The following is a 27223-nucleotide window of genomic DNA, read 5'->3' on the forward strand; positions in this document are numbered from 1 at the left end:
ATATTAATCTACATTGGGAGTCAATTTAACAGGAGGAGGAAGCACATATGACTGTTTTCCTTACTTACAGATAAAACCATTTACAAACTGTTTCCAAACTTACAATTAACAAATGAAGAAGGAAATAAATGGAAACATCATTACCTTTACACTGAGGAGGGTCACTACTCCACTTGTTATTCCCAACACAAATAAGTTTGCTGTCTCCAACAAGTGAAAATTCGTCTGATCCTTGTGAAGGATTACAACTGTAAGTTATTAATTCATTATATTCAAATATAGTTCTGTGGCTATTGCTGTATTTTCCGTTATTTATTTTTGCAGGCGGTTGACAGTAAATCTCTTAAAAAGGAAATACAAAGAGGCAAGACAGGGCCAAAGGAAAAGTGTCAAGATAGCATTGTAAAGTCTTATGAACTGCCTTCAGTAAATTCATTAACATGATTTCTACAAGCTGTTTATTTAGGCTTCTATGAGAAAATGTATTATTATCCCCAATTCAAGCCATATACAAATGAACTTTCAGAACAAAACTCTTTTTCTCAAATACCTCTATGAAAAACCTATTATTACTTTAGAAGGCCATGCTAAGTTTCGTTCTAGTCTCATTACTGAAAATGTAATGAGAAAAAATGCTTGTGATTAAAAATAAAATTCACTGCTATTTGAGAAATTCTTTATAATATTTAAATATACCCATTTGCTAAATGGGTGATTCACAACAATACCAAGATACTGTCTTTCTTTACATCCTTATGAATGTACGGTGAAATTTTCCAAGCTACAAATTGTGAGCTTTCACAACAGACTGAATCCAGACGTCCTTCTGTAAGCCAGATATTAAAGAGATTTGCAAAAATGTAAAAAAAAAAAAAAAGGCATTATTTTCAGCCTTTTTTTCAGAAAATTATTTTTCATAAAAATATGCTACATACATTAACATGTATTGAGCTTACTGTTCTTAAACAGGAATGAATATATAATTATTTTCCAAACTTCTCAGTTTTTCTTCCAATATAATGAATATCAATAAACACAGCCCACATAAAAAAAAAATCTCTTTGGGATCTTTGACAATTTAAAAGCTTAAAAGGGATATGAGGTCAAAAAAGACTGAGGCTCGCTAGTCTAAATTCTAAACTGAAAATTTACTTACTTTTACATTGTGGGGGGTTATCACTCCAATACACGTCATTTCCACGAAGGTTACAAACTATAACTTGTTGCCCAACTAAGTAATAACTAGACGAGAAAAGAAAAACTTACTGTTTTCTCTATTAGTTAACAAGATGTGCATAATAATGAAAATTTCAATACTGTTGCGTTTCTGCACTACAGTAGCCTGAGGGAGAAGTTTCTTAAACAACATTATACCGTGAAAGCGCTAACCATATCTGCACTTAATGAAATAGAGTTTCCCCAGGTGAATGCTCACTGACCAAAAGCCAGAAGATTGTGAAATAACTCTGTCGTACCTGTCAGTCTGGTCTGTCTGTCATCTCCAGCAACCACATTACACATCCATTTCTATGTCTATGCTCACTCCATTCTTCTCAGTGAAAGCAACTGAGTAGAGACATTAGGCCCTAGAGCTTGCCTGCCTGGATCTGAGTCCCGGTTCCATGACTCACTTTCTGTTTGAGCCCAGGCAAGTCCTTTAATGTTTCTCTTGCTCAGAGTCCTCATCTATGAAAAGGGGATAATAGTAAATATTCCATGGGAGTGTTTTAAGGATTAGATGAGTTAGCATCTGGTACATAGTGAGTGCTGGGTAGTTTTCAGCCCCTTTAATACTTTTAGGGAAGAATATTTTTCTGGGAATAGCTCAGGAATACTACATAATGAAATTTTCTCTCATGATTTAAATTCACAGTACTCTCTTCTGCTCGCCTTTTTTGTAACAATCATGAATAATTTTATTTATTTGCTACTTCTCATTAATTATTTTGCTTTGACACCTCTCTGTATACATTGTGTTTCTCAACAAGGCTATAACTTCTTGAAGGAAAGAATAGGTCTTAAACTTTCGGCATCCCTCAAACTGCCTAGCAGGCTCTCTCTCTCTAAAACTACTGACTGGATATTCCAGTATGTTTTCTTGATCAAGTGAAAAAAGTAGTCAGTGAAAATGTCTATACATGGATGCGGTTGCCTTTTCTCTATATTAGAGTGTTTGGGGGAGAATTCTAGGAAAATGGCAGGGTGGGAAGTGCGAAGAACCTGTCTCCCCAACTGGGCAACAACTGCAATGGCAGAATCTGTCAAGGGTGACTACTGTGGAACTCTGGAGTCTGTTGATGGCTTGCAACTTCCCAGGAAAGACTTGGACAGGTAAACTCCATTGATTTCAGTCGATTTCATCTTAGCACAGTGTCAGGTACCCATCCCTGACCCCCAGCAGGCAGCTGTGCACATATTCCTGGAGCAGCTTGGAAGCAGTTTGGGGGATCAAGGGTGGGCAAAAAGGGCCCCGTCCTCTGAATAGCAGGGATCTGTGCTCTTATCACTGAATTCTGGTTCTGGTCACAGAGATGTAGTCAACTCCTAACTCTTTTAAGCCCCTTCCTAGTTGGCTGAAGTGACTTCCAGGGGATTTAAACAGCCAGTGCTCTTTGATCCCCATATCATTTTTCATTTTTCCCCTCTCAGGAGCCAGACATTAAAGATTATTCAGAAACATCTTAATATGTGAATAGAGTTAAAAAGTGAATGTGCATGGCCAGGGAAAGGCTGAGAAAAGACTGAGAAGGCCTTCGGTTTAAATTTCAGGCTGGTCTTCAACAGAGATATTGTACAACATTCAAAAACAAAACAAAACAAAACAAAAAAAAACACATGAACAATAACATAAAACAACTGGCCCTGGGGAAAGGGAAGAATCTGGTTTACAGAGTGCCCACATTATTAGATTAAAATGTCCAGTATTCCACAAAAAAATCACAAGATATACAAAGAAACGGGAGAGTTTGGAACACTGAAAAGAAAAAAATAAATAAACGAAAACTGTTCCCCCAAAAGACCTGATGGCAGATTTACTAGACAAAGACTTCAAAATAACTATTTTTACATGCTCAAAAAACTAAGGAAGAACTGGAGAAAGTCAAGAAAATCATGCATGATCAAAATGGAGATGTCAATGGGGTGACAGAAACCCTAAAAAGAAATAAAAAATAAATTCTGGAACATAAAAATAAAATAACTGGGATATGAAAAATTCACTAGAGGAATTGAATGCAGATTTGAGCAGTAGGAGAAATTAGTGGACATGGAGACAGAACAATGGGAATTATTGAGTCTGAGGAAAAGAGAGAAAAAAGAGTGAAGAAAAGTGAGCAGAACATATGGGACCCGTGGGACACCATCAAGTGGACCAACATACATATTGTGGGAGTCCCAGAAGGAGAAGAGAGACAGACAGAGGCAGAGAGAACATCTGAATAAGTGATGGCCGACAACTTCCCAAATTTAATGAAAGACATGAATATATTGGGGGCGCCTGGGTGGCTCAGTCAGTTAAACCTCCGACTCTTGATTTTGGCTCAGGTCATGATCTCATGGTTCATGGGATCGAGCCCTATGTTGGGCTCTGGGCTGACAGCATGAAGCCCTTGGGATTCTCTTTCTTATTGCCCCTCCCCTGTTCTAGCACACATATTCTCTCTCTCTCTCTCTCTCTCTCTCTCTCTCTCTCTCTCTTTCTCAAAATAAATAAATAAAATTAAAGAAAAAGAGACATAAATATAAACATCCAAGAAGCTCAAAAACTTCCAGGTAAAGTGAACTCAAAGAGTAACTAAAACACATAACACTCAAACTTTCAAAAGACAAAGACAAAGAGAGAATCTTCAAAAGAAGGACGACAGAAGTGAGTCATCATACAAGGGATCCTTAATAAGACCATCAGCAGATTTCTTATCAGAAGCTTTGGTGGCCAGAAGACAGTGGGACAATATACTCAAAAAGTGCTAGAAGAAAAAAAACTGTCAACCAAGAATCCTCTATCCAGCAAAGCTGTCTTTCAAAAGTGAAGGGGATGTTGGGAAGAGTACTGGTTATTGTATAGAAACCAATTTCACAATAAATTTCATATTAAAAAAAATAAAGGTTAAATGTGTATTTCTGAAAAAAAAAAGTGAAGGAGAAACTAAGACTTGATAGATACGCAAAAGCTGAAGGAGTTAGTGACGACTAGACATTCCCTGCAAGAAATAAATTCTCAAGGGAGTCCTGCAAGATGAAACGAAGGAATACTAGAAAGTATCTTTGAGCCATAAGGAGAGATAAATATCACACTAAAGGTAAATACATGGGAAATTATTACAGCTTGTATTATTGTAACAATGGCTTATAATTGCAATTTTTATTTTCTTTATAACTTAAGAGACTAGTGCATTTAAAAGAAAAAAAAGAAACCAGCAGTGTAAAACATAGTATTACTGTAACTTTGTTTTTAACACCAAATCTTGTTTTCTACATAACTGAAAGGACTAATTTATAAGAACTATTAGTTTATGTTATGGCACACATGATGTATAAAGATGTACTTTTGTGTAATAAACAACCAAATGGGGTGGGGATGGAGTTATAAAGGATAAAAGTTTTTGTATGTTATGAAGTTAAACTGGTATAAATTCAAATTAGAATGTTTTAACTTTAGGATGTTAAATGTAATCTCCATGGTAACCACAAAAAAACAGCCATAGGATATAGACAAAAGGAAATGAGAAGGAATAAGAACAGTTTACCAGAAAAAGTCAAATAAACAAAGAAGACAGTAATGCAGGAGATGAGGGCCAAAACAAGCTGTACGGCATACTGAAAACAAATAGCACAATGACAGAAGTAATTCCTCTCCTTATCAGTCATTACTTCAAACTTAAGTGGATTAAAACTCTCCAATCAAAAGACAGAGATTGGTAGAATAGATAAAAACACATGATCCCACCATATGCTATGTATAAGAGACTCACTTGAGATCCAAAGATGAAAACAGGTTGAAAGTAAATGGACTAAATAAGATATTTCAGCAAATAGTAACCAAAAGAGAGTATGGTTGGCTATACTAATATCACACCAAGTAGACTTTAAATTAAAAAAGGTTACCAGAGACAAAGGATATTATATGTTACTAATTAATAAGGGTTCACGCAACAAGAAGATGTCACAATTGTAAACATTTATGCCACCTGATGCAGGCCGTCAAAACATCTGAAGCAAAAACTGACAGAATTGGACAAAACAATACACATTTCTACATAATAGGCATTTCTACAACAGTAGTTGGAAGCCTCACTACCCAATTCACAATAATGGATAGAACAAGCAGACAATGTAAGTAAAGAAAGAAATAGAGGACTTTAAGAACACAACATTTCTGTACGTCCTCCTTCAAACCTGAGAGTTGGCATTTTAAATAGGATGTACTTGGTCAAGAATAAAGTCACCATGATTACTACATTTTTGGTGCTTACAATAAACTTATTATTAGCTATAGTATTAGACAATTTTGCTTCACTTCAATATAAATTTCCTTGAATTAATTATGCATCTTTTCAGTCTCCATAAAAAGCCCAAGAGTTGTTTGGCTATAAATGTGAGTTGTCACATACAAAATAATGAAATAAACTTTATGGGAACGCTTGCGAAACAAAACAAAAATGGAATTAGTGACATTCAACTGATTTTCTCTAAGGAGCAACTTACCCCTCATCACAATAAAAGTGAGCTTCGTGATCAAACGAAAAGGTTTTATTTGGGGCAACAACTTCACCATGTTGAAGTGATAGCCTATCGCATTCTTTTTCTGAAATAAGATTGAAAAAAAACTTTAATACCAATTTCAGAACAGATTTAAATCAAGGTCAAAATTCTGCACGACTCTCTGCAACTAACACAATATTATTTTCTATACCTAGCTGTTATGCAAACTTAAAAATTCACACTCAACCAGGTAAACAATTATTGCCAAGAAAAAGATCCCCTGGAGATTTATCAAATTCTGGAAAAAATATTGCTATCTGAAACTAATTTTTCACATGAGAAAAATTGCGGTAGTGGAAAATGGACCCTAATATTTGTAAAAATCTCTAGAGAAAACAATATATATACATATACGTTGTTTTGTTTACTTACTCATACAAGCTTCTTGGAGAGGGAACCACGAGTGATTCTGCTCACAATAAGCCATGACGGGAAACACAGTAATGCGTCCTGGAAGACACTCATAATATATTTTCTCTCCAACCTCATAATATTTTTTAGGTTTACCCTTGAGCTTCATTGTTTCGAATTTTGGTGGTTCACCACAGGCATCTAGTGATAAGACAACGAGAATATGAAAATGAAGTATTTATCTCTTTCACCAGCCAAGGCTCTGGTCTGGCAGCAGGTAGGTAATAGAATAAAAAAGGGAAAGATCTTTGCAAGATTTTAATGATTCTTCCATGCTTTTGCCCACTTAGTGGGAGTATGTAAGATGTGTGCCTTGCTTGCGTTAAATAACTGCCTATTAGCTTTTGATTTCATGGGGAACAAGCTGAATTTACATTCAACAATAAAACTGAAAAGACAAAATTAATGTTCATGTTCTTAAAATATATACAGATAGGCAACCTTCCCCACTTTTATCTAAATTCATTTCAAAACTCGCTCTTCCTTGGGGCGCCTGGGTGGCTCAGTCGGTTAAGCGGCCGACTTTGGCTCAGGTCGTGATCTCACGGTTTTTGAGTTCAAGCCCCGCATCGGGCTCTGTGCTGACAGCTCAGAGTCTGGAGCCTGTTTCAGATTCTGTGCCTTCCTCTCTCTCTCTCTGACCCTCCCCCGTTCATGCTCTGTTTCTCTGTCTCAAAAATAAATAAACGCTAAAAAAAAAAAAAAAACAAAAAAAAAAAAACACCTCGCTCCTCCTCTAAGAAGCTTTCTACAGCATATAGCACTCTGCTCTGATTACTCTCCCATGATCTAAAACAAACTAATGATAACCTGTCACTTCAGGTTCAGTCTCTCTCAGGAGAGTTCCTAGAGGTCAGGCAACTTACGTCTTCTTTTTCTAGTATACTCTGTACCCAGTGGATGCTTAAGAAATGCTATAGTAACAAGTGATTATTAAATAAGCATTACATATTTCATAGCTCAAAATAAATATGCATTAAAGTCTTTCAAAATATAAGGCTTCATTTCATGTTAGTGAACTGAGCTTTTCATAAGTGAAAAGATGTCACTTAAATATTAAAATTTACTACTCTGAATAGCCCTACATGGAAAAAAAAATGTTGCATTTTAGGGCATTATGTCAAATAAAAGTTCATCTCCCCTACTGATCAGTGGATCACACATTCCTTCAGAAACTCCCTGAGGTAGCTGTCTGGGCTGTTTATCCAATATCCACTTACAGAAAAGCTATGATGTTGCTATGCTTTTAGAATTTTGAGGGGAGTGGAGGGGAGATTTTTTCCCCCTAGAATAGTGTCATTTCTACTTCAGCAACTCCTCTTCCTTTTTAATTAACCATGAGCTTGAAAAACAAACAGATCTGTCAGAACAATTATGTAAAACAACACGATGGAGACACATCCAGTAAAGTCCTAAAGGGCTAAAAGAACATGGAGGCCTCTCCTGTAAGGGTGAGGACCTAAGGACAAAGGAGACAGATCTACTTTGATCCCTGAGGAAACTTTTCTTTCTTACTCCCTGGATCTCCGTCTTACTTCAGATTAAGAGACTGGTCAAGAGAACTCTACTCAAGTGAAATATTACTCTCCTTTTACACCATATTCCTAAATTCTAAAATTGTATCTATAAACACCGTCCAACATTTCCTTTACATCATGTCCTCAAATCTGCCTACTGGCAATATGTTTTGTTTTGTTTTTAACATTTCCACCCTGCTGACCAAGATATGTGAATGTTCCTCAATCAACTGTCCAAATCAGAACAAAAGCAAAAAGCAAACAAAAAATCATAGCAATTAAAAGCATTGTCTAAAAAGGGGACTAATATAGAGTTGTATTAATGACATTACATGCACTGAATACCCTGAGTCATTTTACAATAGGAAAAAAAAAAAGCTAAAAATGCTACATAATTCCATTGTAGATACAAATATATAACATCATTAGAAATCCTGGAACCACCAAGAAAAAGATTAAGTAACAGCATACCCCTGATTAAATTATACAAGTATTCCTGTTTTATGCATTCAATTTCAGTAACTATCTTGAAAGCAGATAAAGAAGATAGAATTCCAAATATGACTTTCATAGACAGTGATCTGTATGGAAAAAGAAATAATCAACTGGATTGTTTAACTTATTCAACTGAGTTGAAGCATTTCTTCCTCCTAATGTGCACTATAAAAGACATGCTTTCAACAACATGCAGAGTTTATAATTTAGTTTGGCAACCAGTTGATTGATTACAAGCTTTATACCTCTTATAATCAGACTTCTTCTATTGCTCAGGATTTTTTTCCTATGGGGATTTTGAAACTAAATATTTCCAGCTCCAGAAAAAGAGTATCTTGGCTTAGTTTGTTCTAGATAGTCTACATGTAATTACTATTACCCGGCAATGCTATACTTTAACAATAGATGCCATTATATAATACCATAGGCAGTATACAGAAAATTCCCCAATGTTCCAAAGGAGTTTCAGGAAAGTGAAATAGTGCTCTACTATGGATCAAGACAACTGTTCACCTCTACACTTGCAAAAATCGTGCAAGCACTCCCTAACCTTCCAACAATTAAAATAACTCCCAGACAGCAGCACCCACCCACAGCTCCACCCAAAACACTACCTTCAGAAAATCATGGTCTCTGACCAAAACTGTAATCTCAGTGAAACCTGACCTACCCGCTACATCTCGTGTGTCTACACAACCTAGTTTTCTTTGCTTCCTTAAAACACAGACTGTGGCATCTACCCCTGTCAATTGTAATCTCACTTTCCACTCCCTTCTGAGTCTATAAAAATCACTTAAATTATTCAGTCATTAGGTGGCTCTCTTCTTGGTAAATTCATCTTAACAGTTTCTTCCTCAGTGATGTCAGTTACCCTGTGTATAACACGTGTAGCCATTGATGACTCTTAGCTGTCTTCTGCCCAAAAAGCTCTCTCCTTGGTTTCCAGGATAGCAAACCACCCTGGTTTTCAGCTTGTCCTCTGGCTACCTTTCCTTCTCCGCCTAATTAGATAATGTGATGTTCCCGACGGGTTCCTGTAGGAACTCTTGTTACTTCATTCTGTAGATCCTTCTGGGGGTGAGTGTGCATACTCTCATGACTTCATTAGCACTGAGAAGACCTGCCTCCTGTATCCTGGTCTGCCAGGGAGATCCTCTATCTCTAGCCAGGGAGCCTACTGCATATATTCAGTTGCCTCCCTGAAACTGTACCCCATCGGCTTAATGAGGTTGAAACTAGCACAAAGCTTAAACCTTTTTTTTTTTCTTCCAGAGAACTGTTTCTCCCTCATCAGCTACTGTTTCTTTTCAGACCCTACTAAAAAAACTCAGAAGATTTTTCTGCAGCAGCCTGGTTTCAAGGTCAATGGATGAACAAGCAAGGCCATACATTCCTTACCCGAGATAAGGAGTCCAAGACCCAATCCAGGTTATACTGGCTCTCAGAGCAGACCCATAGCCCCTTCTCCTTGTCCTAAGATACCTGCATGAGGCCAGGGTGCTAAATTTTGCCTCCTTCTGATGCTAAGTATCCACCCCAAAGGGAACATGGGATATATGCTTGCGGTCACTGAATGCACATGCTCTACCTCTCCTCATGATTAGTTGTAAGTTTCCCCACTGTTTTATCAATATGTATATAATCCCAACCCTATGATTTAAAAAAAAAAAAAACTTGTTCTTGCCTCCCTCAGAGAGGGGGCTTTGGGGCTTGTTCTCCCATCCCCTCCTTGGGTTGCCTCTCAAATAAACTTTCCTCGCTGCATATCCGATAGCTTTGTGCTGGGCTTTGCTGCATATCAGCTTTGTGCTGGGCTTTGGTTCACACGCTCCACTTGGAAAGTGTCAAGCTATCTCAAATAACATTATGAAGGCAGAGTGTGGCCTCTTGACTCTTCAGCCTCACGTATGCCCAGCAAACAAGATAGAGGGTTTTCACAACTGAAATTCCTGTTCCACCTCTCTAATTCTGCCTTTCCTTTGAGCTCAAATCACCACCCTGTCTTATCTACATTGCCACTAGCATTTCTGAATGCCACCAGCACTCCAGACCTCCCATGCATCATTTAACTTTTCGACCAGAGAGACTCCAAGTCCCTCCCGCCCACTCATCCCTCAGCTTCCGCTGAGATGCCACTCCTTATGGCTCTTGACATCTCTCATCGAAAAACTGGGTTAGGTATCCTCATGATGTCCCATTTACCTCTTCCAGGGAACACTTCAAAGTGTTAGTCTTTATTGTTCATACTCCCTATGAGACGGTCACCTTCTGAGGACCATGTGTGATTCATCACTGCACTTCCAATGCCAAGTGCCAGAGCTGAATGAGCACTGTCATCAGTTCCATACGCTCTCAGATCAAAACTCAAATTCTTTTCTGCTCAGCTAACTTCTTCCGGAGATAGCGGCAAATTATAGTGTTTTTTTTTTTTTTCCCCTGCTGTTTTATGCCTGTCTTCAAACTTTTTCCTTCGGTTTAGTGACAACTATTTCCCCTTGTCAGAGTATTTAATTTCTTTCATGTCAATCTATCTATGCTTTCTTGTTTTATTATGAACGCTTTCTCCCTTACAGCTATTATTAGAAAAAGTATTTTGACATTACAGAAGGTGATTTCCAAACACTGGGGATTTTGTTTTCTCCCAAAGTACAGTAATGAAAGATTCTGTATCCTGTTTTCTCAAACAACAGTGGTGACACTAATAATTTTAGAAATTGCAAACATTCAACACTACTTGTGCAACCATTATTTTAAGAGCATTTTAACTAACAATCTTCATATGCATCCAATGAGTTGGGTTCTATCCACCCTCTCCCCACCCCACCCCATAAGATGAGCAAACTGAGGCAAGGGGATTAAGTAAATTACCCCCCAACATATTCCAGCAGCGAGGCACCATGGTTCCACTGCCAACACTTCTTCCCACCACATTCGTCTGAAACCCTCCCGCACTTACACCAACACTCTACAATGTGGTCCTCAAGAAATGATCTTCTACTGAGTCTAGAGAAATTAAAGTAACTCTGGTTTAGATTTGCCATGTGCCAAGTCAAACAAAAGGGCTCAAGGTGCCCTAAAAGGACAGATGCTAACATCATGTCTGAATTTTAATGATGGTGATTGTTCATTCTTGACTATCCTGTTGCTGTCACAGTGATCTGCTCTGTGATCCAGTCCTCTGCCTTTCTCTCGCCTCTGTGTCCTCCTGCTGCCACACTGGGTAGCCCCACAGTCCCTGGATGCCCTAAGCCATGTCACATCGCTAAGCCTCTGATCACAGCGTTCCCTCTGCTCTGAACACCCTTCCTACCTGCTCACCCGCAAGCCCTGTTCAACTCTCGTCTCCTTACACTGAATCCACTCAACTGTTCCTCCAGCAAGCGTTTTCCACTTCCCCGGGGAGGCAGGGCCCCTTCCCCTTCCCTTGCACCGTCCTTTGCATGGACCTCTCAAGTCACTATCACATGTTTTTGTGTTTAACAGTTCCCATGGCTGGCTCCATTCATCCATGCAGCCACAACACCAAGCACAGCATGTCCCTCAGAGTAGCGAGGCAAAACAACATGGCACTCAAAGAACCACTGGTGTCAAACAGAACACCATGGAGAAGAATACGCTGTCAGGCGTCTGACATTGAAACATTGAAACTAACCATCTTTAAGCTTGAAGCACTGGAGAAAGATCTGGCCATGTCATTTCTTCTGTTGCCTATCTCCTAGTATTCTGTAACCTAGCAACTGACCAGAAGGACTGTCCTCTGGGTATTACAATATGTAGAGTAAAGAAACTAAGAAACTAGCATGTAAGCACTTATAGATCTTGGCTTCTTTAATTAGAGAGAAAGAAAAGACCTAACGATATAACCCACAACAGGAGATAGTGGGTTTTGTACAAAACCAGCAGACCCTTTGGGGAAGAATGAGACTGGTCCCGAAACTGGACAAATGTTCCCTTCTGCCATCTCATGCAGCTGGCAACCAACTCCCTCTGAGGTGGTGAGCTTTCGGGCACAACGCTGCCTGCCTACACACCTTCTCCTGAGACGATGAGAGGCATCAAAACTGAACCCTGTACGCCCTTCCCACTGTTTCCCTGCCCAACATAATGAAGGCTCATTTGTACTTTCCCTAATTTCTTACCTGTCCTGATTTTACCTTTAAAAAAAAATTTTTTTTTAATCTTTATTTTTGAGAGACAGAGCGCAAATAGGGGAGGGGCAGAGAGTCAGGGAGACACAGAATCTGAAGCAGGCTCCAGGCTCTGAGCCATCAGCACAGAGCCCGACACAGGACTCAAACTCACGAATCGTAAGATCATGACCTGAGCTAAAGTTGGACTCTACCGATTGGGCCACCCAGGCACCCCATGAATTTACCTTTGAACCTTACACTTGGCCTTGATTTCCCTTTTCTTCGTTTTTAAGTCTTATTCCCTTCCATGTTGCACTCTGTTCATTTCAGTTGTCTCTTTCTTCTATTTCAAATGACATTCAGAGTCTCCTTCCCCTTTTAGCTATAAGGCTAATCTAACCCTGATCCTTTTTAAAAACTTCTTTTTCTTTTCTTTTTACCACCACTGGCCCCTCTCCACTCCACTCCCCCCACACAGAAATGAACTGTTTGATGATCAGTATCAAGCAAGACTATTGTGAGCACTGCAGACTCTACATAAACAGTGGAAGACAGAGCCCCTCTGACAGGCGCCCCTGCCTTAGCTTAGGCACCACGGATAGGCCATCCTAAGCATGATTCTTTAAAGAACCTTCCTCCGGTACTGTAAGCCTCACCTGAATCCTTTATTTCATTTTCTGGTACTTAATGTGTATACAAGAGTGTTGATGCTGACGCAGAAAATGGGCATCTGGAACCACAAGTGTGACAAGACAGAGGAGCTCTCTGCATTCTACTGGGGAGAGCAGAAGACACAGGTTTGCAAGGGTGACTCCCAGTCGGGGGATTTGAGGTGGAGTGTGTGGGTCCACCTGAGACGGGGTGGTCAGAGAGGGGCCTTCCGAGGGGGCAACATCTCAGCTGAGTGTGAAGGACAAGAAGGAGCCTTAGGCACAAGGGGCCGGGGGTGGATACTCCAAGTCTAAGGGAATACCAAGTGCAGAAGCCCCACAGTGGCAGAGCATGGCCTGTTTAAAGAGAAAACTGTTCCTGCCTCCAGTTAAATGCTGTCAGGGACTCAAGCTCCTTTCCTCCAGAGCACTTCTGCGCTACAACATATTTATCAGTAGTATGCTTGGTGTCTGCCACTCCCAATAGATTTTAGCAACTATTTCTTGATGGCCACTGTGTGCATGGCACTGGTACTCACAGTGAGTAATGCAGTCTCTGCTTATATCGATGTGACTGCAACCAGATCAATAGTGAAACAAGGATCCGAAGGTTAGGAAAGTAAAGGTCCGGGGCCTTGGGCCTTTGGACCCGCTCCCCCTTGCAGCCAGGGGACACACCCTCTCCAGGCTCTTACCAGAGTTTAGAGAGAGCAGGAGCACTGGGGCTACCAAAAGAATCCCGACCACGCGCCAAGAAAGGCGCCTCTCGGGGAGGCGGGGACGGCAAGGGCGCCGCGCGCAGGACGCCATCATCCTCCTGGATATCTGTGGGAACCCGAGAGTCCGCAGAGCAGGGACCCTCCCGAGTCCGGTACCAGACGCAACAATTCCCCCAGTACCCAGGTGTCATTCGCCCAGGCGCGGGGCGTGGCCTGGGCGGTGCTTGGGCGGAAGTGCCGGGACTTCCAGTCAGTGTGGGCGGGGCCGGCAGGCGGCTGGAGGCGGGGCCTGCAGGCGGGGCCCGTTAGACTGGGGTCTCCACACCCGGTGGGCAGCCGCCTGCGTCCACTATCGCGGGCGCCCTGCGGCGACCCCGTCTGGGCACCTGCGCGAGGCCCCCGGCTGCTTGCGGGACTCGGCCGGCTCCCCGCCGCATCTGGAAGGGTCGAAAAGAAACGAGAGCTGGGGGGTCATCCTTGTGGCTTTTCCGGAGCGGAAAAGCGCCTCGCCCTGAAAATACAAACCCAGAGCCCAGGCAGCGGGTCGTCGTCGTGGGGGCAGCACCCCTCGGGGCTCCGGTCGTGTCCTGAGGCACTCGGGACTGTCCGGACACCCTGGGCCCTTGTTTCAAGAGTTGGCAGTGATCCAACTGCCCTAAATGATCCCTAAATGTTTAGGGATATTTAGGCAGTGTCCCTAAATATTTAGGGACAATACTTGTGATTTCCGGGGCTCAGCACCTGCTCTTGGATCTTCTCAAGGCCTGCTAGATTTCAGAATCTCAAAGGTTTGGCCACCGCACTCCCAACCCCTAAGGAAAGGATGGGAGATGAATTATTAAAGGACACCGGGCCATTAGCATATCGGGCGTCACCTCTCTGGGGCCCTTGCCCTTGAGCAACTGAATGTTTTATTGAAGAGGAAAAAACATGCACGAAAAAGGTAAGGACAAGGGAGTATTAATTGCCAATCTCCTGGAGATACTCAAAGCCGTTATTGTGGGGATGCGAGGAATTGATAGGAGAGAGCTCTTCTGGGGAAACAATCTCTCGGTGGAAAGTCAAGCGGAAAATGAAGAATGAGCCAGATCTATTTGTAGCGTTGTGATTAAACCTGTATGACTAGTAAGAGGAGAAGTAACATGACCTTTATTAAAAGAGCACACAAAAGGAGGTGACATTTTCTTCCTATTAGCTGGCAAAGAAGGATAAATGTCAACCAGCGTGAGTAAATACATCGGGGGGCCAACACCCTGAAACTTTTGGCTCTCAAGTTAACTTGTCCATATGTCAAGTTTTCAAATGGACATGACTTAAACCACTAGTTGTTCCATTTAGGGTCCATGCCAAAGAAATCGTCAGAGCTGTGACCAAAGATGTACAATTTAGGGGGGAAAAATAAATCCTAAGTGTCTAGCAAAAGTAGAAGGCAGTTTTGATAGGTGGCTTTACGGTATGAATGTCTAGGCAGCGAGCAGTGTAAAAAAAAATCCATGTTAAAAATATGATACCTATGTAAGTGGAAAAAGCAGATTCCAGCTCAGTATGTGCCTTTTGGTATTCCTTTATTAAAACGAAAGTAGTATAGTGATACATGTAAATAGATATTAGTTGGACACATACCAAAATTAACTAATACTTGAGAGGATTATGGGTGTTTCATTTTCTTTGTGCTTTTCAGTTTTCTGTTATGGTCTTACATTACATTTGGAATCAGTAAAGAAAAAAAAACCCAACTGCTATTGTTTTCACGAACGGTACTGATGAAACCTGCACCACAAAGAGTCAAGGTATGAGACGATGGGAAGGACATGTAAGCTCTCTGCATACACTTCAGATTCATATTCTGGAATTACAGAAATCTCTATTTTAAAAAATCTGTACCCAAAATGCACTGAAGACATTCTGGGTTGGACAAACCGTGGCATTTCCTCTCCCCAGACCAAAACATGATTTTCAATTCTGGGGGCAGCCTGTAGGCCACAAAATTGTGGATTGTTGTATAAAATCAACACCTTACCTACTATCTTGGAGTGTAAAAACGAGGCATTCCATGATGACACTTAATTGAAGGAGGTATATATAATTAAGGAGACACTGGAAACTCAAATGAGGGAGAATTATCATTTCTGGAAATTCTTAGAATTGTTAAGAGTGATAGGACAGAAATGTTTTTCAGCTCAATGTTGACATTATTTCTGCAAACAGATAATCTATTTCTTACTCTTTGCAACCATCTGTACACAACGATATATGTCAGTTGTATCTCAGTAAAGCTGAAAAAACTTCCACATTTATTTCTAGGCTTGGAAGTCACATTTTCTCGTGAAAAAATTTAAAAGATGTGGAACGGTATATGGCTAGTGTTTGGTTTCTTAGTGTCATATACTATATTAGATTCAAGACTTGGGGTTTTACTGGAACTTTCAATCAGTCGAGTTTCTATACCTGGCGTTCATCAAACCACTCTTAATATAATTGAGTACTTTCACATTGATTATTTTTATTTGACGCAATGCATCACATAATTTATCTGAGAGGTCCCGAGCCCTGTTCCTTATTTTTCTGGACAAGCTCCATGAGACAGGGATAGAGTTCTCTTGCTGTAGCTCTAGTGCTGAGACAGTTCTGTGTCTGTAAGGTGTATAATAAAAACCTATATATACTGAATGAAATAAATGGGGGTTGCTGTCTCGTGCATCTAACATGTCTCTGCCAATTCTCCGCCACCATGGATTTACCAAATGCTGGGGAAGCTCTGAGAGATTTTGTTGTCAGAATTTTAAGATACTGGGATCAAAGTGGGGTTTGCCTCCAAAAGGAATCAGCTACAACTGTGTGCACACAAACCGTTCCTGGATCGGGCACTGCAAGCTGTGTTACGAAGCAGAGCTGCTGTCTGTCCCTTAGCCTTGAGATCATTTAGTGACTTGGTTCAAAGGGAGAGTGTCGACAGTGAACTTCTTGAAGCCCTGACGGGAATGGCACTCAAGAGTCCAGGCTTTGAGTGAAGCTGGAGAGTAAACGCTCATGGTTTCTGCAGCTCCCCCTGGAGATTCTGTCACACTGCTAAAGTGCAGGAGAGGAGAGCATGGAGAACATGCCTGTGCGTAGACCAGGTTTGGAGCTACGTGCTACATCTCCTTTCAGACTGTGTGAAGGCCAGTGGGGAGGAGGTAGGTGTGTGAGGATGTCTTTAAACACAGGCCAACTTCTGGAAAATAAATCGTAATGTTGGATGATTCCTGGCCTCCTAAATTAGTCTGTTTCCATCGTGCTGATCAGAGGTGGGGGTAAGCAGCAGGAATGGGCCTGTGAGTGCTCTCAGGAGAGGCTTTCCGCTGCCATGGTGAATTACACACGAGGCATTTGTGAAAACCTGAAAGAGGATGGCTAAACAGGATGGTTCAACCATCTTGCTGATGTTGGCCCTGGGGGCTGTGCCACCGCCCTTTGTATCTGGTAAACACCTGCCATTCAGTTGACCTTCTTATTTAGCTCTTACCCGCAAGAGCATTCCTGTGGTAAGCCATTACCTGCCCCGGGATTCTAAAACAATCAAGTGCAGAAAGGAAGGCATTTCTTAGAAGGAACACATATTCATTTTGTTTCCTCTTGGCTTGGGAAGGTTTAAAATGTAAATGTATTACAAACCATAGTCCACAAGTAGATTTAGAAAGGAAAATCTTTTATCCCTTTCTCATTATAATGGTGGAGACAGAACATTTTACTTAAATGTCATAGATTTAAACTAACGTACACCTTACACTTGCATGTACACAAAAGGCAAATGAGAAAAAAGAGAATATTACCACTAGGAATAACTTTGGAGACCAGCTGGACCAGCCCCTACTTTTCAGAAGGAAAATATAAGGCCAGAGGTTAACACAATTGCTCAAGAATACAAATAAAGTTTGTATTTAAAAATTTTTAATTTAAAAATTTTTAAACTTGAAATTCAGTATTTTACCCATAGTTAGTATATACAGTATTTCCCTTATATAAATGTTGTACAGGTAAAAAAAGTCTCATGAATTTTTTGAAATTAAATGACCCAGGCATCAGATAGTTGTTAACCACAATACTCACAGACCTACTTCATTCTGGGTGGAAAAAAAGGAATTTAGATTTTTTTCATGTGATAGGGAATTTTGATTCTAAAACAGCCCAGTCCCCAACAACTATTTTCTAGCCCTCCTTTAAAATGTACTTCTTCAGGGGTGCCTGGGTGGCTTAGTCGGTTTAGCGGCCGACTTCAGCTCAGGTCATGATCTCTCGGTACGTGAGTTCAAGCTCCGGGTCGGGCTCTGTGCTGACAGCTCAAAGCCTGGAGCCTGTTTCAGACTCTGTGTCTCCCTCTCTCTGACCATCCCCTGTTCATGCTCTGTCTCTCCCTGTCTCAAAAATAAATAAAACGTTAAAAAAAAAAAATGTACTTCTTCAGAAGCTTAAGACGTAATAGATTTCCCTATGTTCCAGCTAAGCAAAGCCATTTAGGATCTTTTTTTTTTTTTTTCAACGTTTTTTATTTATTTTTGGGACAGAGAGAGACAGAGCATGAACGGGGGAGGGGCAGAGAGAGACGGAGACACAGAATCGGAAACAGGCTCCAGGCTCCGAGCCATCAGCCCAGAGCCTGACGCGGGGCTGGAACTCACGGACCCCGAGATCGTGACCTGGCTGAAGTCGGATGCTTAACCAACTGCGCCACCCAGGCGCCCCTAGGATCTTTTTATATATTCATAGGTCACTTCCCTTTCTTCTTTTGGTTAGCTGGCTGTATATCTTTTGCCCTTTTGCAGGGAGGGGGAATGGAGAGGGATGGTTTTTGAATTTTTAACTCTCTAAATATGCCTGTTTCCCCTGTCCATGATCTAAGTTGTAATTTTTTCTTCTGGTTTGTCAGTTGACTTTGCTTATTCTGTTTTTCCCTACCTTCCATGATTTTAAAGAAAACTTCCAGTTGATGTTCGGCTCACTCTTTATATTTATCAAGGTCGATTTGGCAGAATACACTCTAAAAGCAGCTTAAAACCCAGCATTACACGGTAGATAGCAGTAGTCCTATGCACATCTATTGTTAAATATCCAGGAAGATTCTGATATTTTCTAGATTATTAGCATGACCCATAATATCACACCAAATAATTTTTGATCCATAAGTATGTGGACTAGTTAAGGACTCCAAGACCACTTATTTATATATTAATTTTTTAACTTCTTTAAAAAAAAAATTTTTTTTTTTTACCGTTTATTCATTTTTGAGAGACAGAGAGAGACAGAGCATGAGCAGGAAAGGGGCAGAGAGAGGGGGAGACACAGAATCTGAAGCAGGCTCCAGGCTCTGAGCTGTCAGCACAGAGCCCAATGCGGGGCTCGAACTCCCGAACTGTGAGATCATGACCTGAGCTGAAGTCAGACGCTCAACCGACTGAGCCACCCAGGAGCCCCAATATTTTAACTTCATAAAGTCATAGTTTCTTAGTTTATTTAGTGTATTCTGAATCCATACAAAAGTAAGCCAGTTGCTTTTATAATAAAATTATTCTTTTATTTAAAATAGTTATGTTTTGGTAAAGAATAGAGTAAAAGTGCTTTTGAAAATCAACTTAGGAATATCCAAAACTCATTGTTTCAGATATTTCTCTTGAAAACCTCTTCTCCAGAAACATTTAATGTTTTTTTAATAAACAGAAATATCCTTTTTTCTAAGGAAAGTAAAAACTGATATAGCTATATTTTACTCAGTCTAATAGGAGGAGATTTTGCTCTATAACAGAAAACCTAACTATTTAAGTAAGACTTGTGTATAAAGAAACATACATGAACAAAGGTTAGCAAAAAATCAAAGGTTAGCAGAAAAATATATTACCAGCGGTTTCACAGAGTAGTATAATTCTCTGTGACTTATTTGTTTTTCACATCCTCCCTTTGGATTTTCAAATTCTCGTTAATAAGCCCATTCCGTAGTAGGACATTTGAAAATAAGAAAGGAAAATACAAACTGGTAAACCAAGATCCTAGGCAACCCCTTTGTCCTTTAAGTAAGTGAGGCTATTTATATAGCCCAAGGGCAGTCTTTTCCCCTAAATGGATGGTGTGTGCTTTGAGCACAAGGACAGAGGGTGAAGGAGTGACAGTAATCCAAACTAAGAGGAGGGAGCTTTTCCTAGATTCCGGGGGCACTTCGGCACCTTCAAGTGCACATGCTTGCATCTCTGTGAGGTCACTTCCAGTTGGGATTTTATGCGTTTCACATCTTATTCTGTTGAAATGAATCGCTTCCTTCCCGACCAACATTTTAATTCGAGGTGTTCTCCAGCTTTATATACTTTGTCAAGGAAGGACACTGAAATAACAGGATATTTTTATTCAGATGACAGCATGGCTGAAATGAATTACCCAGAACTTACTGGTAATAATCATGAGGACAGTATTACACCAATTATGAGTTCAGAAGAAGTGTTTATTGCCTTCTTTAGCGGTTGCTGTGCAGGGCACAAGAAGGTATTGCATAAGCTGAGACACTTAATAGATAAGAGAGAGATTAATGAATAAGCTGACCTTTCCCCGTTGCTGCTTTTATCAAAGGAGAAATGTTTCTCAGCGTTGGGCAACTAAATAAAAAGAGCCTCATTCCAGAAACAGAGGTTCCTCATAACACACCAAATGTTTCTGAGTCTCTTCTGAGCCATGTTGTGGTAGGGGAAAGCAAACAGGAGCTGGTAGTTTGGAGGAGGGCCAGCCTCAGAGAACAGGTCCTCGTCCCCCAACACCGTCAAGACTGGAAGAAATCATTGTATCATCCATGATGTCCAGATGCTTCCCTGCCCATGCTGAAGCCTCTCCTCTTCCTCAAGGCCGGGAAGACTGTCCTTCTGCCAGTGGACAGATCCCTGTTGAGGCCCATCGGCTCACCGGACACCCCATTATTACTGCCGCCTGATCCCCCATCATTGTTCCCTTTCTACCTCGTGACACTTCCCAACACTTGGTACCTGTGTCATCTCTGAACATTCTCACGTCCTTCAGCATGCAGCTGTGTCTTTGGAGTCTGCCTCTTGCCCTGTATCACCCTCTGCCCTTGCACTTGGCTCGGGTGCACGGGTCTTAAGCTTGGTACAGACACTAACTCACTCCTTGTCTGCCATATGTGGCCACAAATGATCAACCTCGCTCCTGTGGAACACTGTGGCCAAAATCCCAATCTTGAAAAAGAGACTTGTGACAAATTCATTTCGGACTTCCTGTATTATTATTAAAACGGTGGTCAACAGTCAGTCTACACAATTTGAGATGCACCTTGATGTAAAAAAAATGTTTCCAAAAAGTTGAGGATAAATGAAATTTTGATGAATTTATTCTCAACTGTTTAGTGTACACTTCTCATTTTAGTAAGTCTGTACTTAGAATTTGGGGAAATTAACTTACTCATAAGTTAATTTAGCATGGGAAAGAAAACACATAAGTACAGTATTGGTAGATTACAAGTGACAAATGTTTGAAGAATGAATGAGCAAGCGAATGAATGCATTGGTGTTACTGGGCAAAAACAATAAATGAAATATTGGATACTGTGGGATATAAGCATATATACAGTTTTTAATGATAAAGGGATGGTGGTTATTTGGTAGAAACCACACCAGAAATAATGTTATACAGTCAATATAATCTCAGTGTATAACCCTGTAAATGTGAAGAAGCTTAAGAGTACTAGCCACTGGATGAAGGCTATTATAGGTCATTTTTATATACTTTATATTTTCTGTATTTTCTACCTTTTCAATAAGCACATATTACTATTAAAAGACACTATTTTCAAAATGGTATAGGCACTAAGTTCTACGAGTGCCAAAGAAAGACATTACTTTGGACCACAGCACATTGGGAGGGCTTCTTGGGTGAGTGAATTCTGAGCGGAGTAATGCAGATAGGATTGGAAGGAAAATGGTAAAGTGTTTAGGTGGGTAACCGGCCAGGATTTAGGCGATATCAGATGATATTTTAAGTATAATTCTGTATTATTTTTGAATGGACTTTCGTAAAGACAACCATTGCCCTCACAGTGGGCAGTTACTTTGTGTGTTTACAGTGGGTGACAATCCGGCTAGGGATGAATCAGTCTGGCCCAGCTTTTCCATCATAGTAAAGGACAAGCAGTACATCACCCCAAGAGCCTCGGAGGCATAATGTAAAGTATTCCTGAAAGCATATTATTATCTGTCTTATTTTATCTTAAAATCTGCATTATGTGACTTCTGTTCCTATACCTATGTATTTGTGTTAAGATATAAATAATGCTCTTTTCATTTCAAACTACTGGGATCACAGTAGAAAAAAAAAAACACTCTCCTAGGAAATCATGCCATTCCTGTCTCATGACTTCTATATCCTACTGATCTACTAGTCATGCTTCTCTAGGTATATGCTCTTTTGAGAAGAATCAGGCTGATGGTTATTATAGCTTCAAAAAGCTAATTACTAATACTGAGTTTTTAAAAAGCAATGCACATTTCATTTGCTTCCATAAACAGTCATGAAAAACAAACTGTTCAGCAAAAGCAAGGTGAGTACAAGCCAGAAAACAAACCTAGGGATTCACAAATTTCTATTTAGGAGAAAGTTGACCATACCCGATATATTTGTTCAAACGATTTGAATTGCCTGTGTCTTGATTATAAAATGCCTCTCTGACCCCTTGCCTTTTCCTGTGGCCACTTCTGTCCGATGTTGAATTTAAGATTTGGGACATGTGTGCAGATATAAAATGCCAAGTTTAGATAAGTGCACATTGATATATGGGAAAGAGGACAGAAAGGAAATTGATGAAAACACATGATATTTTTTGCTTCTGCTTTCTACAGGAGTGGCCAATCCCCTTTATGGCATTTTCGTGCTGGTGTTTCAGACACCCAAGAATCTGAATAAAAATTTTAGGATACTTAGGCACAGCCAGAGGAAGCAAGGACTGGGTGAATTGCTCTGTATGATAAAGAAAAAATGGAATTTTGAATTTACGACAAGACCAAGAGTCAAAATGAGGTACCCTGAGAACACATTAAAGATTTTAACAAAACTGACAAGTGTCTAATGTGAGAGTGGCCTAGGAAAAGACTGGAAAGCCAAGGCTTACGGGGAACTAAACAGTGAGAAAATCCTGATCATATGATAGAGTTCAGGGTTTGGCATTTTTCTTCTGAAGGACCAGATAGTAAGTCTTGGTCTCTGTAGCTTCTACTCAATTCTGCTGTTAGAGCATGAAAGCAGCCATAAATAGGCTAACAGTGGGGGAGGCTGGGTTCCAATACCTATATTTACAAAACAGTCACTTTTTAGTCCATTGATTTCTAATATTCACTTCTACCTGTGTGCCACTTTGGTACACATAATTTGGTAATTTCCCTTTTCACCCCGGTCCTGAGCAAACAGCTAAACAGTGACCACCCAACAGCTATGGTAGTAGGCTGGTACTTTGACTAGGTGGCATGCAGGGATGAGGTGTGGTGACAAGCCCCTGTTGGGGAGGACAGGAAACAGGAAGGAGAGAGCAGTCCTAGGAGACCTGGTGAGGCAGAGAATTCAGTGGGAGTCAGAAAGCAGGGGGAGGTAAGTGCAAAGTCTCCACAGGATCCCCAGGTGATCCTGTACATTTAAGGGAAGGGGGAGCCAGGGGGACACCCAAGTGCCAAATGCTTGCGTTCCACAAGAAAACAAAAGCTTGCTTCTTCTCGAAGGTTTATAGCACCAGCGCACAAAAATACAGGAATGCTTTGAGAAAACAGTGCCCGGAGCACAGCGCTGACAGCCATCACCCAACCCCCTGGAAACAAGAATCTAAGAAAAGAACAACCAAGGCATTTCCAGTTCCTGAAGAACTTTCTATCTCCGGTGGTCCCAGTGATCCAGCCAGAGCAACATCTTAGGCACATCCTGTTCTCACTTTCGCTCTGAGTTACTGACAACATTATGAATTCAATATGTACATTAGGTACCTGCTGTTCTCCTGATTTGTTTGCACAGTTTGAGGACTTACACCGCTGTCTTCTTGAGGGTGTAAATGGATACTCTCCTTACATTTTTCATCTGTAGTTTTGCTAATTGGCAGAGGGAGAAAAATAAGACAAATCATTTTATACATTTCAGTCTTGGAAGAAAGTAGTCAGTGGCTTTCGTTTTGAAATTGAGGGCATAACTTGCCTCAAGTTTCTGAAATCTTTGCAAGATATGTAAAAAGGACACAACCAAATCCCACCTCTCAAGACTAAATAACTCAGAGTAGGAAATAAAACTGAAACCATCCTGTACGTTGCCAGGAGACTAGAATTGCTTATACACAAGTGTCCATGCCTTCAAACGACATTTGCTTCCAAAGTCATTTTGACTGTTAAATACTGTTTACCACCAGGTGGTGACATTTAGGCTTCACAAGGGCAACAGCTTTGCACAACAATCTTACACAAGGCTTCCTTCTTCCGCTACAGCGAAGATGGAAGTTCTGTTTTGTGTACAGTTAACACCCAGAGTTTGGAAAGCAGCAGCTGTTGTCCAGAGGCGTGTGAGGACTAGGGTAAATCCAAGCATTTAAGCACTTTTAAATGTCAATAACAATCACATGTAAATAACAATAGCTCACACTTTCTGACATTCATCCTAACTGAGGCGCCATGTTAAGTGAGGTAGGAACTATTATTGTCCCCACATTACAGACAAGGAAAATAAAGTTTAGAGGAGATGAGTGCCTTGCTGAGGGTTTCATAGCTAGTAAGTGGGTATGACACGGCTCCTAATGATTGCAAAGCCCATCATCTTACCTGGGATGCTACTCTGCCTCTTTGGCAGTTGTTTAAGCACTTCATTTTACATAAATGAACTGGTAAATGGTACAATACCAGTACCCTTAGAGGTCAGATATGTGTTGGTATTAGGGACTTAAGGATCGAAGCGCAAAGAATTAACTCACTCCACCGCCTCCCAGTACTTCCTCATTGCTCAGTCTTCACCCTTCGGTGGAAATTAGAATGAGGGCGTCCCTGAGACAAAGAGGAAGACTGAGTCAGAAGCCAAAGTGTTCCCAGAATGAGGAAGGACAAACTTGAGATCCATGCCTGAGGAAGAGTAGAGGGTTGTACTGACAGGTGTTATGGGCGTCCACGAAGCAATGACTAAGTGGTTAGCCGAGGAATGGCGTAAAAGCAGTCTTGGGTGAGTGGTACGTGGGGTGTGAGAAAATACAACCTTAATATACGTTGAATGAATACCTATCCAGTTGATTGATGGTGGTTATGAGATAACAGGAAATATATATTGTTTTCTTCCCTCAGTCCTTGGCACGGATATCTGAAACCCATGTATAATGTTAAGAGCACTAGGATGATCTCTTGTTTTAATATTTATTTTTTGACCCCATCTCTGACACAGTTCTCCTAAAATCCTTGTGAAGTCCTAAGTGATAAGAGCACTAGGAGAATCTTTTTTTCAAATGAGGTGACTCTGGCTGTGCTCCTGGATGGCTCCCGGATAGCTCATTGGTCACTAGAATGATGAAACTGTGATCAGAAGTTTGGAATTTCAGCCCCATCCCCTACCCTTCAGAGAGGGGAGAGAGGCTGGAAATGGAATTAATAATTGATCATGCCTACCTACATCAACAAACTTCCATAAAATCTCAGAGGTATGGGGTTCAGAGAGCTTCCTAGCATGTGAATGTATCCATGTTTGGGGAATGTGATGCACCCCAGCTCCGTAGGGACAGAAGCTCTTGTGCTTGGGACCCTTCCAGACCACACCCTATGTCTTTCCTCAGCTGGCTGTTCATTGTATTCTTTCTCATATCCCTTAATAAATGGATAAATATAAGTAAATGCTTCCCTGAGTTCTATGAGCCACTTTAGCAAATGCATCAAACTCAAGGAGGGATTCCTGGGAACTCAGATTTATAGCCCATCTGTCAGAAGCACAGATGACAACTTGTACTTGAGATTGACATGTGAAGTGGGGTGGGAATAGTCTTGCAGAACTGAGACCCGAAGCTGTGCGATCTGACATTATCTCCAGGTAGACAGTTTAAGAATTGAATTAAGTTAAATTGTAGGACACACAGCTGGTGTCACAGAATTGTTTGGTATGGGGGGGGAGGGGGAAACCCCGCACATTTAGTGACCAGAAGTCAAAAGTGAAGTGTTCTGTGTGAGCAGTTAAGGGGACCCTCAGGAGGAAAGACAGATTTTTGTAATATTGTGGTTAATGTGAACATAGGAAAACACAGGGAGCCTTTGCACAGAGGGGCTTTAATAGTTTTGTCACACTAAGCATTAAGCCAACAAAGACCTTAAAGTGCTGTCTCACTATGGACAAGAAGGCTGTTTGTAGAGAAAAGGAAATAGATCAGCGGCAGAAATAAGAGGCAAGGATAAACGGGCTCTGAATAGACAAGTGTAACAGCATTACTCCTCAGTGATCAAGCTCATGACTTACCTTGTTAACATTTGTCACAAGTATTTAGTAAATACACAGTGAAATTCCAACTGTGCAGATAACAGCATTTTTCACTAGTGAAATATCAAGCCAGTGAGGTTTTGTAATCACAAAATGAACAATTTCAATTTTTAAACATGCAGTCACTCAAAATGAGTAAGCAGACTTTTATTCAAACATTACAAACAACCTTTACATTTAGCCTGAGATTAAGCATGAGAAAGTTGAACCCGTGGTTACTTTCATTGCCCAGTTAAGCATCTGAACACAAAATATTTCCAGTGAACACGCATTTATCAAACATGATCATCCCAACGAACTTGACAATGAATAGTGACCCAAACCAAACTGTAATTTACTCTGGTCTACATGATCTTCAGAGCCTAAAAGTACCTATTTAGTAACGATTTTAAAAAGTCACAGAACTTTACGTCTGCATGAATGGACTTCCCTAAGTTTTCAGCAAACCTAATAAAGGCTAATGAAGGGCTGCATAAGGACGGAGGTCCTGACAGAAATATTATAATTATCTTATAGTATAATAACTGAGAATAAAAAGGAAGAGATTGCACACTATTCTCTAGGAGAATAATGTACTCTTAATGTACCAGAGTCCCTAAAAAAAAAAAATCCAATAAAGCAGATGGGAAATATTGAAAGAAAAACGGAATTATTCCTGTTTTGTGCTGTATGCTGTACTGGATGATACAGAATCAGATTCAGAAATGAGCAGCTGAAATTTTTACCTGAGAGCCAAATGGGTTCAGGATTCTAAGATCATCAGGCTGAAGCCCTACCCCTGAACAACTTCCTGCTGGTACGATTTTAAGCAAGCCACTGAATGTCTCTGCAAACTCAGAGCCTTCTGCTTTGGGATAACACCGTTTTTGGGCTTCCCTACCTCACAGGGTTGCTTTGAGGAAGAAACAAGACAATCAATGGTAAAGTATTTTGTAAACAAATATATTAGCTGTTGCAACTCTTCATGAATCTTAACTACTAATGCAAGGAAAAGTAGAAAAAAAATCATTAAAATTATTTTTAAACTAGACTTGCTGTTGTTATCA

General features: G+C 40.6%; 2 protein-coding genes and 2 long non-coding RNA genes across 5 annotated transcripts in view; 2 read left to right on the forward strand and 2 right to left on the reverse strand.

The window, feature by feature from the left end:
• LOC122475747 (membrane cofactor protein-like) overlaps positions 1-13892 on the reverse strand; it is a 31746-nt gene extending 17854 nt beyond the window's left edge. Inside the window, exons 1-5 of one of the 2 annotated variants that reach the window (XM_043567841.1) lie at positions 13659-13892; positions 6133-6312; positions 5704-5803; positions 1157-1242; positions 145-342 (exon numbers count right to left, since the gene is read on the reverse strand). In XM_043567841.1, coding sequence (XP_043423776.1) covers positions 145-342; positions 1157-1242; positions 5704-5803; positions 6133-6312; positions 13659-13776 — 682 coding nt within the window. In that variant the 5' untranslated portion in view covers positions 13777-13892. Of the gene's footprint in view, positions 1-144; positions 343-1156; positions 1243-5703; positions 5804-6132; positions 6313-9054; positions 9186-13658 lie in introns of those variants that run through there. The other variant, XM_043567842.1, reaches the window with a different exon arrangement.
• On the forward strand, positions 139-9949 carry LOC122475749. Its single transcript, XR_006295298.1, has 3 exons — positions 139-250; positions 6262-6388; positions 9456-9949. It is a non-coding gene; the product is annotated as an uncharacterized LOC122475749 (long non-coding RNA).
• Positions 13893-13934: 42 nt separating the features above from the next.
• LOC122475748 lies at positions 13935-25538 on the forward strand. The gene is made up of 4 exons (XR_006295297.1): positions 13935-14625; positions 15364-15472; positions 22547-22724; positions 23417-25538. It is a non-coding gene; the product is annotated as an uncharacterized LOC122475748 (long non-coding RNA).
• The window catches only part of CR1L (complement C3b/C4b receptor 1 like), a 67126-nt gene continuing 59328 nt past the window's right edge, over positions 19426-27223 (reverse strand). Inside the window, 2 exon segments of the mRNA XM_043567840.1 lie at positions 19426-20031; positions 23675-23776. Coding sequence (XP_043423775.1) covers positions 20019-20031; positions 23675-23776 — 115 coding nt within the window. The 3' untranslated portion in view covers positions 19426-20018.

Source organism: Prionailurus bengalensis, chromosome E4 (assembly GCF_016509475.1).
Source record: "Prionailurus bengalensis isolate Pbe53 chromosome E4, Fcat_Pben_1.1_paternal_pri, whole genome shotgun sequence".
Taxonomy (NCBI): Eukaryota; Metazoa; Chordata; class Mammalia; order Carnivora; family Felidae; genus Prionailurus; species Prionailurus bengalensis.